This window comes from Actinia tenebrosa, unplaced genomic scaffold (genome assembly GCF_029948245.1).
Source record: "Actinia tenebrosa isolate PJP-AT-01 unplaced genomic scaffold, QUT_ActTen_1.0 PGA_scaffold1__47_contigs__length_23844297, whole genome shotgun sequence".
In the NCBI taxonomy this organism is placed as follows: domain Eukaryota; kingdom Metazoa; phylum Cnidaria; class Anthozoa; order Actiniaria; family Actiniidae; genus Actinia; species Actinia tenebrosa.
The window spans coordinates 15,054,946-15,072,794 of NW_028292578.1; the positions used below are offsets into that span (position 1 = coordinate 15,054,946).

Here is a 17,849-nt window from a genome sequence, read left to right on the forward strand (position 1 = left end):
TAGACCATCCACTATTTAGATTTGACTAAATAGCGTTAGTTGCTGTGACCATAGTAACTATAATGCTAAGCAGACATCGTTTTGCGCTGATGAAACAAAACAACTTGGCAAGAAGTATTCTGATAATGGTTGGCAAATTAACATCACAATGCTAATCAGTATCTGTTGAGGACATACTCAGAACAAACTATTGTTTTGTGTGTTTTCACGCCGTGTTGTAAAGTGTAAGCCCGCTAACCGGTTAATATTGCTGTCGCTTTGTGTGCACGTGGTTGTTTTGGTTTGATGGTTGCGACGTTTCATGTGTGCGTAGTGCGTTCATCAATTGATAAGTTTTTCATTGTTCGTTCGCTAATATTTGTCGTGATCGTAACGTAATGCTCTTTGCTTGCCAGGATTTTACCGGAAATGAAATTGTAAAGCCCTTTGATGAAAATTAAACCAAATACACGCATCGTAACCTTTAGTGTAATACAAGTGAGATATTACCAACCTACAGTATCTCTAGACTCTAACCAGTAACTAACTATATGTTATTAATACCCGACGTGTCCCATACCAATTTTGTCACCCTATAATTGTATGCAGTGCAACATCCTGTTACCATACAGGTAACCAATAGAGTAAAAAATAAAGTATAGCTTCTTCTACAAAGGAAATCGCAACTTAATCAGTTGGCGCCGGTTTACACCCGCTAACAAATTTCTACTGATGTAACCGAGCCGTGCAAGTAAAATGCAAACGACTGGCAACTACAAGTACGAAAGAGTTTAAAAGCAGGATCAAAGGGAAAAATTGTAAACATTAAAGAACGTCCGTTCGATCCAGCAATACAAACCAAAAAGGTGTTTACCACAGGGATCCCAGTGTGACTCCTCAAGACGATAAGCGTGTACAGTGCAGCGGCCGAGCGAGAGACTGTGGAAGAGTCTATACGGTTCTTTCTGTAGTGTCTTTGACCAGTTCACGCACGTCCGAGACACTGAAGTCTCGACTTAGCAGAATCTGAGTACGCGCTAGAAGATTGAGTAGTGAAAAAAATAAAGAGGGGCTATTTACATAGATTTTTCAAGAAAGATATTTAGAGATTCGGTGGCTGCATGACTTCAATCTTATGAAATTCATTAATCCATTCAAACTGAAGGAAGGTAAGCTTGCTAATATAACATTGTTTTTGTCGATTTCAACTAAATCGTAATGTTACGTTCAGGCCTGTTTATAATCCATCGTATTTAGTGTACAGCAAAAGCAAAGACTTAACTGACCTTTCGAGGGTGAAAGCTGCTAAGAAGCACGTTCTTCTAGAAAAATCTTAGAAATATTACATATTTTAATATATATACATATATAAGATGCTAAATTCTGCGATATAGTTAATATATCACTTACAAGGTTTTCGACATGCTTCGATCTACACATTTGAAAAGAATTAAAGAACCAACCCTTTCTGCGATTCAATACTAGGGCTTTATTCCTTTAATTTACATCTTTCCTTGATCTGCAGTCTCTTGATCCGAAAAAGATTATGCAAGAGTCCCATTTTGTTGTCCTGTCCAGTTGTACTTAATTAAACCAATAAGTCTGCTCAGTGATGTGTCCTTCTTTTCAATGCCTGGCCATATGCACAAGACAGTCTTGATTCTGCATTAATTCAGTGCACGCACTTAGATTGTAAATCATCTGAATTGTTTTTATTTAGCTTGCAAATGTTCTATGTTCGCAACAAAGTCACACAAATAGGCGTCTCTATCACCTGTGATTCTCGGAATTCGCAGACAAAAGAAACTGAATATTTATAAGTGAAATAACCTGAAGGTTAAATACACATTGCGAATGAAATTACTAAATTTTTTTCATTATAGTAATTATCCATAAAAAGGCCTACCCAGGGTCCTTAAGTCGCCGTAATTTAAAGCAACTTAAGGCGACTTAAAGCGATTTAAGAAAATATGATGGAATTTTGGGTAATTTTTTAGGGCGACTTAAGGCAATTTAAGGAGAAAATATGATGACATTTTGGGTATTTTAAGGGCGATTTAAAGCAATTAAGGTGATTTAAGAGAGCAAAGTTAGTTTCTTGTAAATATAAAATAAAATGATTTATCTAATTAAAGGTAAACAAAGGACTGTCTTATTCATACCACTTACAGTATCTAACAGGTGCCAGTATAAAAGCAGAAATGTCAATGCAAACTGTGATTGATTAATAGAGAGACCTGTCTCAGTAGCCTTGGTTCGCCAGTTTGCATTGGCATTTCTGATCTTATTTTCTCGTTGTAACTTACTGTCCTTACCGACGAAGAACATCCTATCTTTTATATTCTCCAAACCCACCCCTCCCTCTCTGCAAATATTTGGAAGACCTACAACAGAGAGAATCTGGGGCGAGAAGTTGTAATTACAACCACAGTTCCTTGCGCGCCAAAATATTTCCAAATGGCGAATGTTATACTGTTTTGTGAATGGCTTTTCGGATGGTTTGTTTTCTTTGAATTTTACAGCGCATTACAATAGTCAGTGTAATAACACCACTAAAATGGAGGAGATGACTAGCTATAAACTAGGGTGAGCTGCATGCGAATGTGAAAGTGATCGGAATGAAGGGACTTTAATTCCTATGGCTGCATGGCGTTAGCTCGCAAGTGAGTAGATAATGTTCTAGAATGTTCTCGATCTGCCTGTAAAGTACGTCTTATTTATCAAACATAGTAAAAGCTTTCATTAATAAAGTCAAATGTGTCTAGGTATACAAGTGTATGTGTATTTCTAGGCCTTGAAGTTCCAGCATTATTCATATACATATGCTTACTTAGCTAAATTTTCTGAGCCAAATTTAAAGATGAGTTGCAAAAAATATAAGCTTAATTCAAATGCACGTAAAGAGTAATCAGTGCTTTATATAGTTTGTATAATTTTGGAGTAGTGATGACGTGGTCTGCGATAAAAACTTTCTAAGAACCTCAGTAATCTCAGTCAAAAAAGTATTGGTTGGAAAATCAAATATTCTTATTTACCAAAAACCACAAATTTTAGCAAGATTGACTTCAAAATACATTAAGACTTATAGAATTTTAAAACATTATCCATTTTAAAATTATCTAACATCAAATGACCCAACAGAGATAAATAAAACTTAGTATGACAGCTTATATCAGTGAGGTATTCTGGCTGCTCATATATAGCATATGTCTTAATATTATTTACATATTATATCTGATTATTTTCATATTATGAGTATATATCAGTTTGTTATTATATATATGATTATAGAGTACAAACACTAAAAGTGTGCAACACTTGATGATGATTATGATGATGATGATTTAGCTTTATTACCATAATTTTTCAAAGTTATTTACAATATAATATTGAAACAGGTATAGGTAATAGCTACTCAGTAGTAAATAGTGCTAATTAAACAATAGAAAACAATAGGATTAGCATAATTTAGTATTTAGTGGTATTTATGTTACACACTTATAGTGTTTGTACTCTAAGTGACATGTCTTAAATATTTACATAATATTATATGTCGAGTTTATGCCAGTTTTTTATTATTCATGACTATGAGTGCTCTGCTATAATAGCTAGGACATTTGCATTGTGGTGTCATGAACCTCTGCTACCAGAATTCCTTTGTTTTGTTCATTTCATCAATTTTCTTATTTTTCTCACAAGGGAATTTGCAAAGCATTCTGGTAATGGTGGTCAAATAATGCATGAATGCATGAATGATAGAAGTAATGAAAACAAAAATGCAAAAAATAAGTCTGAAAAGATCAAACTTAAGGCATTTTAAGGCAACTTTAGGCAATTTAAGGCAATTTAAGGCGATTTAAGGCGACTTAATGACCCGGGGTAGGCCTATAAAATACCTATATTTCTCTTTTTCGAAAAACTGATATTTTCACATGTAAAAATAACATGTTATTTTCACGTGAAAATATAGTTACCATGTGTATTTAAGCTATTGGTTTATTTAAAAAGAACTTTTATAATAATAAAAAGCTTATTAACTTGATTTTATGGATAAATATATAATAAACAGAATATTACATGGGCGCTTGGAGATACGAAATTTACCTTCTCGTGTTGAAAATCTCTCAACAGATCTTTTCAACACTCGAAGATAAATTTTGGTTTCTCCGCGCGCCCATGTAATATCCTCTATTTCTCCTTTTCGAAAAACGGATATTTTCACATGTGAAAATAACATGATATTTTCACATGTGAAAATATCATTACCATGTGTATTCAAGCTATTAGTTTATTAATCATATCCTTTTTGTAATCACTACCAAATCCTGCAATCTGATTGGTTCAAAGGAGTGCAATTAATTCCCAAATCGCATCCTTAGGAGCTCTTAATCGCATCCTAAAAAAGGAATTTTTTTTAAACAACAAAATAAAACAAAAAAATCAACAAAAAAAATTTTTAGATGTTTTTTTTAGATAATAATATAATAATAATAATAGCAACTTTATTTAATGAGGGTGGCACTAAAAAGTGTACTACACTAATAAACTTGTGGCCCTCAAAATAATAAAAAGCTTGTTAAGTTGATTTTATGGATAATTATATAATAAACAGAATATTACATGGGCGCTTGGAGATACGAAGTTTATCTTCTCGTGTTGAAAATCTCTCACCCCTTCGCTGCGCTCACTTGTGAGAGATCTTTCCAACACTTGAAGATAAATTTGGTATCTCCGCGCGCCCATGTAATATCCTCTATATATTAAATATATCTAAAGGTATCAAATTTTTAAAATAGTTTCAGAGCTAAAATTTATTTAAAAACTTGTTAAAATGGTGTTATGTAGAAGAGTGTGACAGAAGTAACAAGGTGACCGTAGTCTGGCTGTCATTAATATAATCTCGGGTATCTGATTTCAAATTAGGAATCCAATCGCGGATATGGAACCCTAAAAGTTATCCCTGCCCTTTTCCAACATGGAGTCCCCCTCTGGTTACGAACTCACCATTCCACTAATATGACATTCAGTCTTGGTTGACATTTTTTTCTAATTGATAGTTTGAAATAATTTTCCTCAATAGATCTACAGCAAGCTGGTTACAAGATAAAACAAGATCCACATTTGAGAACGGAATCATGGACGTCACTAAAGTCAAATTGTTTGTCAGGATTTGTTTACTGTATGCATGTAATGGAGAGCTTGATTTGGAAAACCAAGAACTGATCTGCCTTTACGAAGAATGCTTACTTATGGCCCAACTTCTAGGAGACACCACTACCCTAACAATAGTATATTACCTACTTGGAATATTATACAAAAGTTTGCATCTTTTCGAAAAGGCAATTACAGCTTTTCTGAGGTACTTAAACATCGTTATGGTTACTGGCTACAGGCGTGGAGAAGGGAATGCATGCAGGAACTTAGGACATGTCTACCTTTCATTAGGGAAATATCGAGAGGCAATTAAGTACTATGAAAACGATTTGGCCATCACTGTCGAGGTTAACGATAAAAATTTAGAAGCAAACGCATATGGTAATTTAGGGAATGTCTATTTTTCATTGGAAAAATACCAAGAGGCGAAGAAATACTACGAGAAGAATCTTAGCATCGCTGTTGAAACGTGTGATAAGAGTGAAGAAGGAAAAGCATATGCAAGGCTGGGGACTGTTTATCAAGTATTAAGTAAGTACCACGAAGCTGTTAGATGTCATAAAAAAGCTCTAGACATCGCAGTAGAGGAAGGTGACAAAAGTTTAGAAGGGAAAACGTATGGGAATTTGGGAAATGCCTATCAATCATTAGGGGAATGCCGGAAAGCAATCAAGTGCCATGAAAAGGATTTACAGCTCGCCATCGCGATGGGGGATAAAGCTGGCGAGGGAAACGCTTGCATGAATTTAGGAAATGTCTTCGATTCATTGGGAAGATACCAAGGCGCAAAAATATAATAAAAAGCAGTTGAACATTGCTAAGAGGATAAGAGACGGAAATGGAGAAGCAAAAGCCTATGCAAGTTTAGGAAACGTGCATCAGTCGCAAGGAGAATACTCTAAAGCCATCGAATATCACGAAAAGTCTCTAGCTATTGCCGTCGCCATCAATGACAGCAGCATCGAAGGAAAATGTTACGGGAACTTAGGAAATGCCTATCATTTGTTAGGTAAATATCACGAAGCAATTACGTACCACGAAAAGTGCCTGAACATAGCAATAAATATGCAGGACAAAAGCGGAGAAGGAAATGCGTATGGAAACTTGGGGAATGCATTTCACTCATTAGGAGAGTATCATAAGGCAATCAAGTATCATGGAAAGCATCTAACTGTTGCCAAGGAGACAGGCGACAAGAAACAAGAAGGAAATGCTTCTACAAACTTGGGAAATGCTTATCAGTCATTAGGAGAATACCAGAAGGCCATCGAATATCATGAAGAGACTCTAAACCTCGCTAAGCAGATAGAGGACAGAATTGGTGTAGCAAATGCTTATGGAAACTTAGGAAATGTCTATCATCTATCTGGAAAACACCTCAAGGCCATTGAATATCACGAAAAGAACCTTACCATCGTTATGCAGGTTGGAGACAAACATGGAGAGGCAAATGCTTATGGGAATTTGGGAAATGCCAAGAACGCTCTAGGCAAATACCTGGAGGCAATAACATACCACGAGAAACAACGAAACATCGCTACTGAGATAAGAGATTGTTATGGACAAGAAAATGCTTATGGAAGCTTAGAAAATGACTATCAATCAATAGGGAATTACGGCGAGGCAAGAAAGTGTTACGAAAAGTGTCTTCACATTGCACAAGACATTGGTGACAAAAAAGGAGAGGGCAATGCATATGGAAACTTAGGAAGTGTATTTTTGTCGTCTGGAAAATACGATCAAGCAATTGAAAATTATGAGAAGTGTCTAAGTAATGCTGTACAACTGTGTGACAAATGTGGAGAGGGGACAGCGTATGCAAATTTAGGAAATGCCTACAGCTCACTAAGAAAGTACGAGAAGGCACTTGAATATTACGAAAAACAGTTGGTCATTGCAGTGAAGATTGGTGACCGACATTCAGAAGGGCAGTACTATGGAAACGTTGGTAAAGTATACCGCACAATAGGCAAATATCATGACGGGATAAAATACTTGAAGCAATGCCTCCAGATCGCTGAAGAAATTGGTGATAAGAAAACGGAGGGGTTTGCATATGTTCAGATTGGCCTATGCTACTGTCAGCTAAGCTATTGCTACAAACAACAACATGATGAAGAAAACCACCTCCTTTGCATTAAGGAGTCAGAAAACTACTTGAAAAAGAGTTTGTTGTGCTATGAAAAGCTGTTTGATGATTTAGGAGAGCAAGAAAAGATGAAAATATCTATTGTGGACACATTTATCTTAGCCTACAAGCTGCTGACAATGGTATACATCGAGACCAAACAGGAGCAAAAAGCTCTTCTGGTGACTGAGCGTGGACGAGCTCGCGCTTTGGGGGACATATTGATGGCAAAATATACCTTGACTCTGTACCCCGACTCAAAACTTCAACTTGAGTATTCTGATATTGAAAACATCGTTGCCAATCGAGATTATAGCGTCCTGGTGTTTGCTTTGGAATACAGATATGTGGCTACATGGGTTCTAGCAAGTCAAAGCCCTCTATTGTTCGTCGGTGGTAAGATCAAAGGATTCGAACTCCCAATAAACGATTTGTTTTCAAACAGGATAGACAAGAAGGAGCTTCTTGTGACGTGCATCACTGAAATCGTGAATAAAGCCCATGACTGCATGCGGGTTAGCGAAGGTGCTAACTGCGAAGACAGATCACTGGAGCAGCTTCAGAATTTCTACCTTAACCGTAAAGAGGGGGATTTTGAAGAAGGATCTTCCCTGCCTCAAGCTGGAGAAGCAAATAGGACAGAGACAAACGAAAACGAAGAAAAAGGATCTGATCTGAGGTGCATATACGATGAAGAAGAATTTGATGTCAACCCACTTGAGGAGCTTTTTGATATTTTTGTGGCTCCATTACGGGATCACCTTAATCAGAGTGAGGTCGTCATCATCCCTGAAGGACCACTCTACGCGGTACCCTTTGCAGCTTTACGTGATTCAAAAACGGGTTTATACCTGTCCGAAATGATGCCCATTCGCATTGCTCCTTCACTAACGACCTTGAAAGCTTTGCAAGAATCGTCAGTTGATCATCATTGCAAGTCAGGTGCTCTGATCGAAATGATGCCCATTCGCATTGCTCCTTCACTAACGACCTTGAAAGCTTTGCAAGAATCGTCAGTTGATCATCATTGCAAGTCAGGTGCTCTGATCGAAATGATGCCCATTCGCATTGCTCCTTCACTAACGACCTTGAAAGCTTTGCAAGAATCGTCAGTTGATCATCATTGCAAGTCAGGTGCTCTGATCGTAGGAAGTCCTGATGTTGGCCAGGTAATGTTTAGGGGCAAAGAAAAAGGTTTCCCGAATCTAAGGTTTGCCAAACAAGAGGCTGAAGAGATCAGCGAATTACTTGGTGTTAAAGCATTGACCGGGAGTCAGGCTACCAAAGAGGTGATCAAGCAAAGGCTACGTGAAGGAGTGGCTGTCATCCACTTTGCTACTCATGGAAGCGAAAATGGCGAAATCATCTTGGCTCCATCTGTTTCCACAGAAGAGACAAACATCCCAGAACAAGATGATTATATTTTGACAATGAGTGAGGCGCAGGAGAGTGGAATTAATGCTCAGCTGGTCGTGCTGAGCTGCTGTCACAGTGGTCGTGGCGAAATAAAATCAGAGGGAGTAATAGGAATGAGTAGAGCCTTTCTTGCTGCGGGAGCTCGTGCTGTAGTAGCGTCGCTGTGGGCCATTGACGACGAAGCAACGAAAGATTTTATGCTGAAATTTTACTGGCATCTGAAGAAAGGAGAGAGAGCAAGTGAAAGTCTGCAGCAAGCGATGAACGATATGAGAAAAGGAACATACAATGAGCCAAAGTACTGGGCTCCTTTTATTCTAATTGGAGACAACGTTACCGTATTTGTGTAAGTCGGAAGGAAAGTAGATTTTGCTGGGTGTCTCCCTTGATTCGGTAGTTTTTTCTTCGGATTCTCCGATTTTCATCAGCCCGCAAAACCTAATGACCTAAATTCCGATAGGATCTATATTCTTAGCCGTGACTTTGAACATCCTAGAGGCTGCTTTATGGTGTAGCAATAAATTAATTTGAAGATTTGAACCGATTTTCCTCGTTCCGGTAGCTGCTGACCAGGAAGAACGCAGACTCTGGGGATAAGATCATTTGCAGAAACTAGATATATTTTAATGATACAAAAAGATTTTTTCATGTTTAGCTGTTGTATCATGTTCTATAATTGCCTTCGTTCCCTTCTCATTGTTCAGAAGCATCTCTCATGAGCTGTGTCAATACTGTGTACTTGCGGTAGGGACTAGCGATAACAAGCTTTTATCTTATCTCTTGGGCAAGAATTGTGATTCCGCGCTTTCGAAATAACACACTAAATAAAACGCTAACTGCGCACATTCCTTTAAGTCTCCGTCAGAAACATGAATGCCAAAGGCGAATATTGATATGGAGCAATAAGTGTTTTTGGTTCCGTTCTTGAATGTTTTAGTTGCTTTGCCTTTTATTAGCCAATAAACAACACGAGTGTCAGTTGGATCTGCTTAGAGATGTTTGGCTTCAAACATGGGAAATTATTAGTGGTAACATATATCCATCCATGAATCGTTCTCTGTTGAGTCTTAGCCCGTAAGATGACCCCATATCGTTTTGACTTTGAGGTTATAGTCAATCATAAATTTGTAATTTAGTGGTCTTCCATGTCTTCCTCATATCGAATGACAGTTATCTATACTTTTCAATGCCAGCTTTGAATAGTTCTGTTGAATTTTGACCCCAAATCGTTTGTGTTCAGCCCGTCATGAAACAGTAGGCCTACTAGGATCAAGTTATGAGACAGAATTCTATTTTTGCTGTCTGATTTCTGTTGACCTATTGGCGTTATTTTTCTGATGGATAAACTTTGATTGTTTGTGAAGCGTGGGTATGTCTAGTCTCCCTCCACGCAAGCGCTGCGTGACGACCGACACTAAAAACGGATGCGAGGGAGACTAGGGTATGTCAGGCAATTTTCTGGGAATTTCACTAAATTTCCTAGCGTTGCATAAAATGTATCAACGACTACTGGGCATTTTTGGGAACTAACTGAATTAAATGTAAGTGAAGAATTAAGCTGGTTATCATCTTTTCTCTAAGGAAAAAATACAAACAAAAAGCGAATATATAAAAACATTTTTGGCGAGTGGATGTGTCCTAATACCTTAAAGGATCGGATAAGATATAAATACGTCATAAATACGAAGACAAAGGCGAAATTCGGACAAACAAACTTTCAGCACGCAGTTCACATGGGTTATTATCTTTCAGCTATTTTTAGAATCAGTGCGCTGCGCTTGAGTAAAGAAAAGGTAAGAGTCAAATTACACACAAGAAGGCGTTAACTGATAGTGTCTTTCCGCATGGAGGTCAACCGATACGAATTACGCCAGGATGGGGCCGTAACAATCATAAGGGCATGTTAAGGTATGATCAGAGGAGAAACTTGATGATCTTTGTGGAATGTCTTCCTTCAGTCGACTTTTCTCTTAGAGACAGAATTTATATTTTTTATATTTGTGAAACTACTTCTCTAGGCAGCATTGCACATGCCAGTTTCAATTAATTTAATTACAAGTTGAAAGACGAGATAAGACGAGATGCCAATTGTGAAAATGTTCCCGCCAAAACGTTTTTAGCAAGATAAATATATTACGTGTATATGCACGTCGTATTTGAAATTAAATATTCCTTGTGAAACTTTTCTCGGGCTTGAAATAAAAAAAGGAACATTCTTTAATTCGTTATCCGCTTTTTCAACAAAATATAGACACAGTTGTGTGAAGATTTCAAGTAGAACCTCCCAACCCAATGCTTGTAGCCTGAGACCGTCTGTAAAGTACTCCCCCCGTTAAGGGACCCCCGTTAAAGGGGTGGCTTTAATCTGAACCGGGCAACGTCATTCCACTTCATTCTAACTAAAGCAATAGGTTAAATGAACTTCAAAGTCTAGGAGATCTATAGAAGGGCGTCGATTCCATAGCCTGCGTGCAGAAGGAATTTTCTCTCGTTTAGTTCGGCTGCACGCAGGCTGCACGTTGTCATCATTGGAAGAAGATGGGATATAAAACAAAAAGGTAAACGACGGAAAAAATCTATACATCAATTCAACTTCAAACGTAACTCAAATCCGCACAACTTATTCTATAACAGAATCAACTTACTTCACGGTCATGATTTCAGTTTGTTTCCACATGAACCATTAATATGTTTTTAAAGCTTATCTCACTATTCCATGTTAGTATAGTTTTTAAAAGAAGCATTCATTGTGTCTTTTTTATTTTTTGCAGAAGTCAACAAGAATCAAAGAAGAAATATATGTAGATGAAAGCATCAACTGATTAGCGCTAAAGAAGAAGCTGTTCCCGGAAAAAACGCGTTTAAGGAACCTATACACGTACCTATGTATCTTATCAAAAGATGGTCTTTATAATACTGATCATCTGTGTGACTAAAGAAGATGAATATCATAATCTATGCCATTAACACGAGAGCAGCAAGTTCTACTTACAGGCGAAGCAAGATGGTTTTTATGCTATTTTAAGTGATGGTTTATTAGCGATAACTATGGAAGAAATCAGGTAATGCAAAAGACTATTCTTAGTTATAATTTTGTGATGATTTATTTCTGTGTGAATGTTTTGTCGACAAAAATATTTTGTGCGCACTCTTCTGGGACATGGGTATGAGCTCATATGAGCTCGTAACATAGAACACAAGCAATAGGAATCGCAATGTTGCACTTAATTTTGGTAAGTTTTTAAAAGCTCTGCTTGTTTTGAAGTTACATTTTTCTAAAACAAAAGTCTCAGTACAAATATTTTAAGGTTGAACAGTCACTGTGGTTGAAAGAGACTTTAGAAAGAGATTTTGGAACGATATTTATACATATGGTGTTTTCAGATCAAAAACAACGAGGCAAAAAGACAGAATTAGGAAAGATTTACACGATAAAATGTTTACTGGAAAAAAATTTACAACAAATTTGGCAATGACTAAACCGAGTGAAAACTTTTGAAATGCGTAAATACGCCTTTCCTAAAATCACTATAATGTTTTCAGTTAGATATTTCGGTCCTATTGTTGCCGAGCACGAGTTTGCTTGACCTGGACGTTGTGTTATAGGCGTTAGGTTTGCTAAGGCGCTGTCTTCGAAGCATGCATTATTTCATTTCATACTCATTTCACCTATATACTGACGATAGTCAATTGTACATTCTTCCTTTCCCAATAACAATGATTTTTCTCTTAATGAAGCAATAAGTGATAAGCAAGCAAAAAAGAAACTAAAAAGTGTCTAAAAGACATTGATAATTGGATGATTCACTACACTGGCTTCCCATCCTCTATAGAATCAAATTTAACATACTCCTTCTGACTTTCAAAGCAATGAATGCACTTGCTTCTTCGTACATTAGTTACGTTTTACGAGGATAACAACCTCCTCGAAATCGTCATCGTTCTTCATCATATCTGACTTACTATACTTACTTCGAAAGCCATCGTTCCTTCTCCATTGCTCCTCCAGAACTCCAGCTCCAGATGGAATTCGCTTCCATCATCCGTTAGAAAAATGTCTACTCTTTCCTCTTTTAAATCTAAACTTAAAACTTATACTTATTTAAATCAACTTGCAACTGCGCGAGCCACAAATACAAAAAGTTGTAAGTTATTTATGTAGCCCTGAAGATGATCAATATGGCCGAAAGCTTGACAATAAAATAGCTATATCACAAACGCGTAGTAGATACGAAATCTTGACACTTGCATTATCAGTATTATTTCTAGCATTTGATCAGTCTTTAGTTTAAGTATTAAAGTGATTTATATACTTCCCTATTATTTTTACATATTTATTTTATTTTAAAGGGCCACTTGGACGAAAATTGTTCCAAAATTAAAACTCTTTCATTCGAGCTGGAACTTTGCTGAAATAATCTTGAACACATTAAGAACCTCTCACTGAAATATCTTTCTAATATTCGAAAGGGAAGGGCCAAAATTTTACGATTTATTTTCGTCCGCCATTAATTTCTTTGTGTCACGGCCAACGAGTCATTATGTACAGCAGTTTTACGCTGTGACGTCATTTACTCAACACTGTCATGTTAGCGTCGTTTTGACTATACATTTCTTGTTAAATTACCTGAAGTTTATTTGATGTTTTAAACGCGTTATCGTGAAAAGAATCTCTAAACAGACTTTTTTTAAACCTTTGATACCTCTTCAAATATGATGGAAACTCCTTTGGACGCTCGCTTTGTCAATCCTGAAGAGTTAGAACCATAAATTATGATGTATGAAGATGAAGCCGAACTAGAAGAAGAAGCAATGCTTGGGAAGAGGTTTTCATAAAAATTCCTTACGTTCATTTCATTATTTGTATTTGCTACCTACTGTCCATGATATAAAGATCTTAAATTTGAAGTTTCAATGTAATCTAATAGTGATTGATGTTATGAAAACAACCGATTGCCTTTTGAATTCTGCGTTGTGATATAAAGATTTGTGACAATATACTTAGATCTATGTGCCAAATAATTTAGAATGTGATCTCGTAATTCTCCTAGCTGATTTACTACAGAACGGTTATTATTTGCTTCAAAATGTTTATTATGCATTGAAGAGGTACAAACATACGATTATCTAATATCATCTTTGTAATAGAACATGTCAAAGGTTTCTTATTTATTACTCGCGCGACAGCGGCGTCTGTCACTCAGCTCGTAGATTTTTCTTTCATTGTGTCGGATGTCTCGCGGACCCAAATTGTGGGGTTGTTCTTTGCCCTTGTATGTAAATATACCTTGAAAAATTGTTATCCTTAAAATGATTCGAATCCCGAATATCTCAGTCACTTCGCGCGATGGAACCGCTAGAATCTCGTCCATGCGTCCTACTTTGTTGTGATTCTTGGCTTGCCGAGATGTATTGAAATTTTCGAATTATGATCGTCTGTATTATTGAAACTGAAAAATTTCAGCGCCTAGACATTGTTTGGTCATATAGTAGTTAGGAAACCGAATGAAACATTAAATATTTTCTGAATAAACCAAATAAACCGAGTTTTACGAACATGGCACATACATTACCCACCAATGTTTTGGTTTGGGTTGAGTAAATGACGTCATAAGTACTCGTGCCAGTCTTCTTGAGTCGAATTCTGTGATTCAAAGAAATTAATGGCGGACGAAAATAAATCGTAAAATTTTGGCCCTTTCCTTTCGAATATCAGAAAGATATTCCAGTGGGTGGTTCTTAATGTATCCTAGATTATTTCAGCAAAGTTCCAGCTCGAATGAAAGAGTTTTAATTTTGGAGCGATTTTCGTCCAAGTGGCCCTTTAACTCATCGGAAGTGCTTAGTGTTGACACTAAAACCCCAGAGCTAAAACCTGCTAAAACCCTGAACAGCTTAACTTCTTTTAAATCTTTATTTCAAGAGCTTTCTACTGTTTTGAACCCTCTAAAATGAATCATTAAGTTCAAATACACAGTGATAAATCGTAGTTCCAATAGATTGACAAATGATACATTTGCGGTTTTTTTTAAGTAGCAAAAAAACTGCCCAATGTTCTCACTGTAATACTCGTGTATGTCTTACTCATGTATGTTATCATCCACTGTTCTGAAAAGTCATAGAAATGAACATATATCCACCAAATTGAACATTTTTAGTGTTTTATATGTATGTGATTTCGATTTATTAATGTCTAAAGTGAGTTTGATAAAATGTTGTACTCAAATAATTTTTTGAAATTTTGGCCGCCATGTTGGAAGATGTTAGATATCATGCTGCGAGTTTTAGCCATATATTTAAACTAAAAAATTGGTAACTTCTTTCACCAATAGTCGTTGCTTCCTTTGTAAGAGTTAAAAGTAGTCATTATAGATTTTAATTTTAATTTTAACTCTTATTAACTTATATGTATCATATTTTAGAATTTTCATTTTAGAACAATTCATACTTTAGAATTATTTTATTTAGTTATCTATTGTATATTTTTATAAGTTATTCATGTATTTTTTTATTTGCAAAATAATTCCCTATATTTATTCTTAGGTATATACATGATTATTTTGGTACCAATATTTATATAGTGTTTTCAGATCCAAAACAAAGAGGTAATAGGACGGAATTATAATAGATGTACTGACGCGATAGAATATTCACTGAAATACAAGACATTTTCTAACGACAAAACCGAGTGAAAAACTTTACACGAGTAAACTATGGGTATGAACCGTGCACGAAAAGCTGGTAATCTGTATATAACTAAACTCTTTACTAGAAAACGAGTTTACAACATATTTGCTTACGAAAAACTAAATAATCTTAAGAATCAGACCATTTTCCTCAGAGAATCGCCCTACTAATACCTACTTTTCACGTTTTGACTCAACAACAAACGGAATTAAATTAGTCGTATTAAATCAATCTTTGCTATCAAATGTCTTTGCAACATAATCTTGACAAAAATAGGTTAAACAATTACATGATGTACCATAATTTGTGTGCTATCTTTATCTTAAATTAAGTGATACCAATTTCAGATAATTTAGCAAAACACTAGCTAGGGTTGAATTGTTAATTAATGATTTTGAAAAAAAAATTTTTTTCCTTGATATACACTTTAAGGAACATTTCTTTGAGGATTCACATGAATAGATATAAACTCTTAGAAAATGAGTTTCTTTTACTAGGTATCTCTTTATACAGAAGTCATTGGCTTGATTTTCACTAACAATTTGAAAACGTTCTTGGTCACATCCGTGCAGTGAAATCAAAATTTATTCAGAAAAAGGTTCCCTTATTTTTAGTTTATTTTATTTATTTGTCGATCATTGCGATTACAAAAGATCTAATGTAATGCTTGCAGTAGTCAATATAATGAAGTACACTATTTTCTTTTCCCTCAAGTTTGTCTGTTTCCTGGGTTATGCTGTCCTTTGGCTAGTACAAGGACGTTTGGAAGGACGTTTAAATGTAAGTGATGTATTTTTTTGTTTTAACTACTGCTTATTATGGTTATAAAAGATTTGATTGCAAATTCCCTGATTATAGGCTGTTCTTTTAAAACATATTTTTAAGAACAGGGAGTCAAATATTTTAAATGTCACGCAATACCTGCCAAGAGCCCATTTCAAAACTGTATTTTTGTAATTGGAAATTCGAACATTACTCTGTTGATTCAGAGGTTATAAACACAACTAACAAAAGCAAAACGAATTCAAGTAAATGGGGGGAAATGTGAAAAGCGACAAAGAACTGAGACTACACAAGTTGGTTTAATTTTGTAAAACCAACAATATGATTTATTCTAAATTAGAAATATATTAGGCATTCCGAATTTGAGAAAAAAACTGGGTGGAGTTGGCATCGCAATTGCAGTGCATTGTGGGGCCAGCTTTTTTCTCAACATCGGAACGGCTATCCTATTTCTTGTGGATGTTAGATTGACTTTTTGTTTTGGTTTGAACAGGATCAAGTAGAAGTAAATATGAACGAAATAATTCAAGATGGTATCAATCAGGAACTTTAACGATACATATAACCAGCTAAAGTGCATTTTACGGTTTATGAAAATCACTGTATCTGGGGAACATAAAGTTGTATATATATTTAAAAAAAGTTGTATAATTAGTGAGTAACAATACAGTCAAATTAAAACAAGAGAAAACAATGGAATTAGTGTTAACAACTATGTACCATACTTATTATTCTTTCACGGGCCAAGTAAAATAATTCTATTTACATAATATACTCCACTCTATGACCAGCATACTCTGTCCAACACCACATCCCCGTATAACATAGTATGGGAATACCAAGCTACTCCGTCCTCTCCTGGGGCCACTTTGAAGGCCATCTGTTTCGGTGTTTCTTTTAATGGGCCCTTCTTAAAATTGTCACAAATTCCGCATGATTTTTTTTATATTTCCAAGTAAGCCTCGCAACCACGATACTTTTGATCCATTGTAAAAATACTTGTAGAGCCTTAGCACCATTACTTGATGACAGCCATGATAGGAGGCAGGAACAATTGAATCTGGTCTAATCCAATTTACATAAGAAAGAATTCCGTTTTCCAAGGGAAAATACTCTATTTTTGTGCCTCCTGACTTGGCCTCATGACATCAAGTGATGGTGCAGAGCCCCTAACTATTACTGGTTTCCAATCCCGCCATATTGGTAATTCAAATTTCATCTAAAAATACACGTAAAAATAACGGATTTTGATCATTTCGTATTATTTAATCAATATTTATCAATATTATGTGTGAGTTACTTTGAAACTGTAGTTATAATACTTTTTCTCCCCTACATATCGTATTAATAATAATATAATAATCATTATTTACCGTGATCAATGGGCTTAGCTAAAAGCTAATTTGCAGCCATGCCACAAAAAAATAGACAATACTAGAAATAAAAAGTAATTTAAAAACTCATAAGGAATATAAGGAATACTACATATATACTAGAAATACTAAAAATTCATTCAATGTTATTCAAATAGGGTTTATTTGCAAAATAAAAAAAATAAAAGATTCAAGTAGCTCTGTTGCTATAGAAACTATGGTCTACCATTTACTCGCCCAGCGAATCAATGTTTATCTCCCCCAGTCTCCCTCATCCTAAACTTAAACGAAACCGGAAATAAACTTTGTTGATTACTTCCGCTCGCACC

The 17,849-nt window shown here is 35.8% G+C and overlaps 1 protein-coding gene across 2 annotated transcripts; it reads left to right on the forward strand.

The window, feature by feature from the left end:
- Positions 1-959: 959 nt before the first annotated feature.
- Positions 960-10,234, forward strand: LOC116293592 (uncharacterized). Of its 2 annotated transcripts, none has more exons than XM_089032747.1 (2): positions 960-1,148; positions 5,060-10,234. In XM_089032747.1, exon 2 carries the CDS (start codon positions 5,887-5,889, stop codon positions 9,025-9,027), a length of 3,141 nt encoding a protein of 1,046 aa, XP_088888873.1. In that variant the 5' UTR covers positions 960-1,148; positions 5,060-5,886; the 3' UTR covers positions 9,028-10,234. The 2 variants fall into 2 exon arrangements, with proteins under 2 accessions (XP_088888873.1, XP_088888872.1); XM_089032746.1 differs by lacking the exon at positions 960-1,148 and adding an exon at positions 2,386-2,642.
- Positions 10,235-17,849: the final 7,615 nt, after the last annotated feature.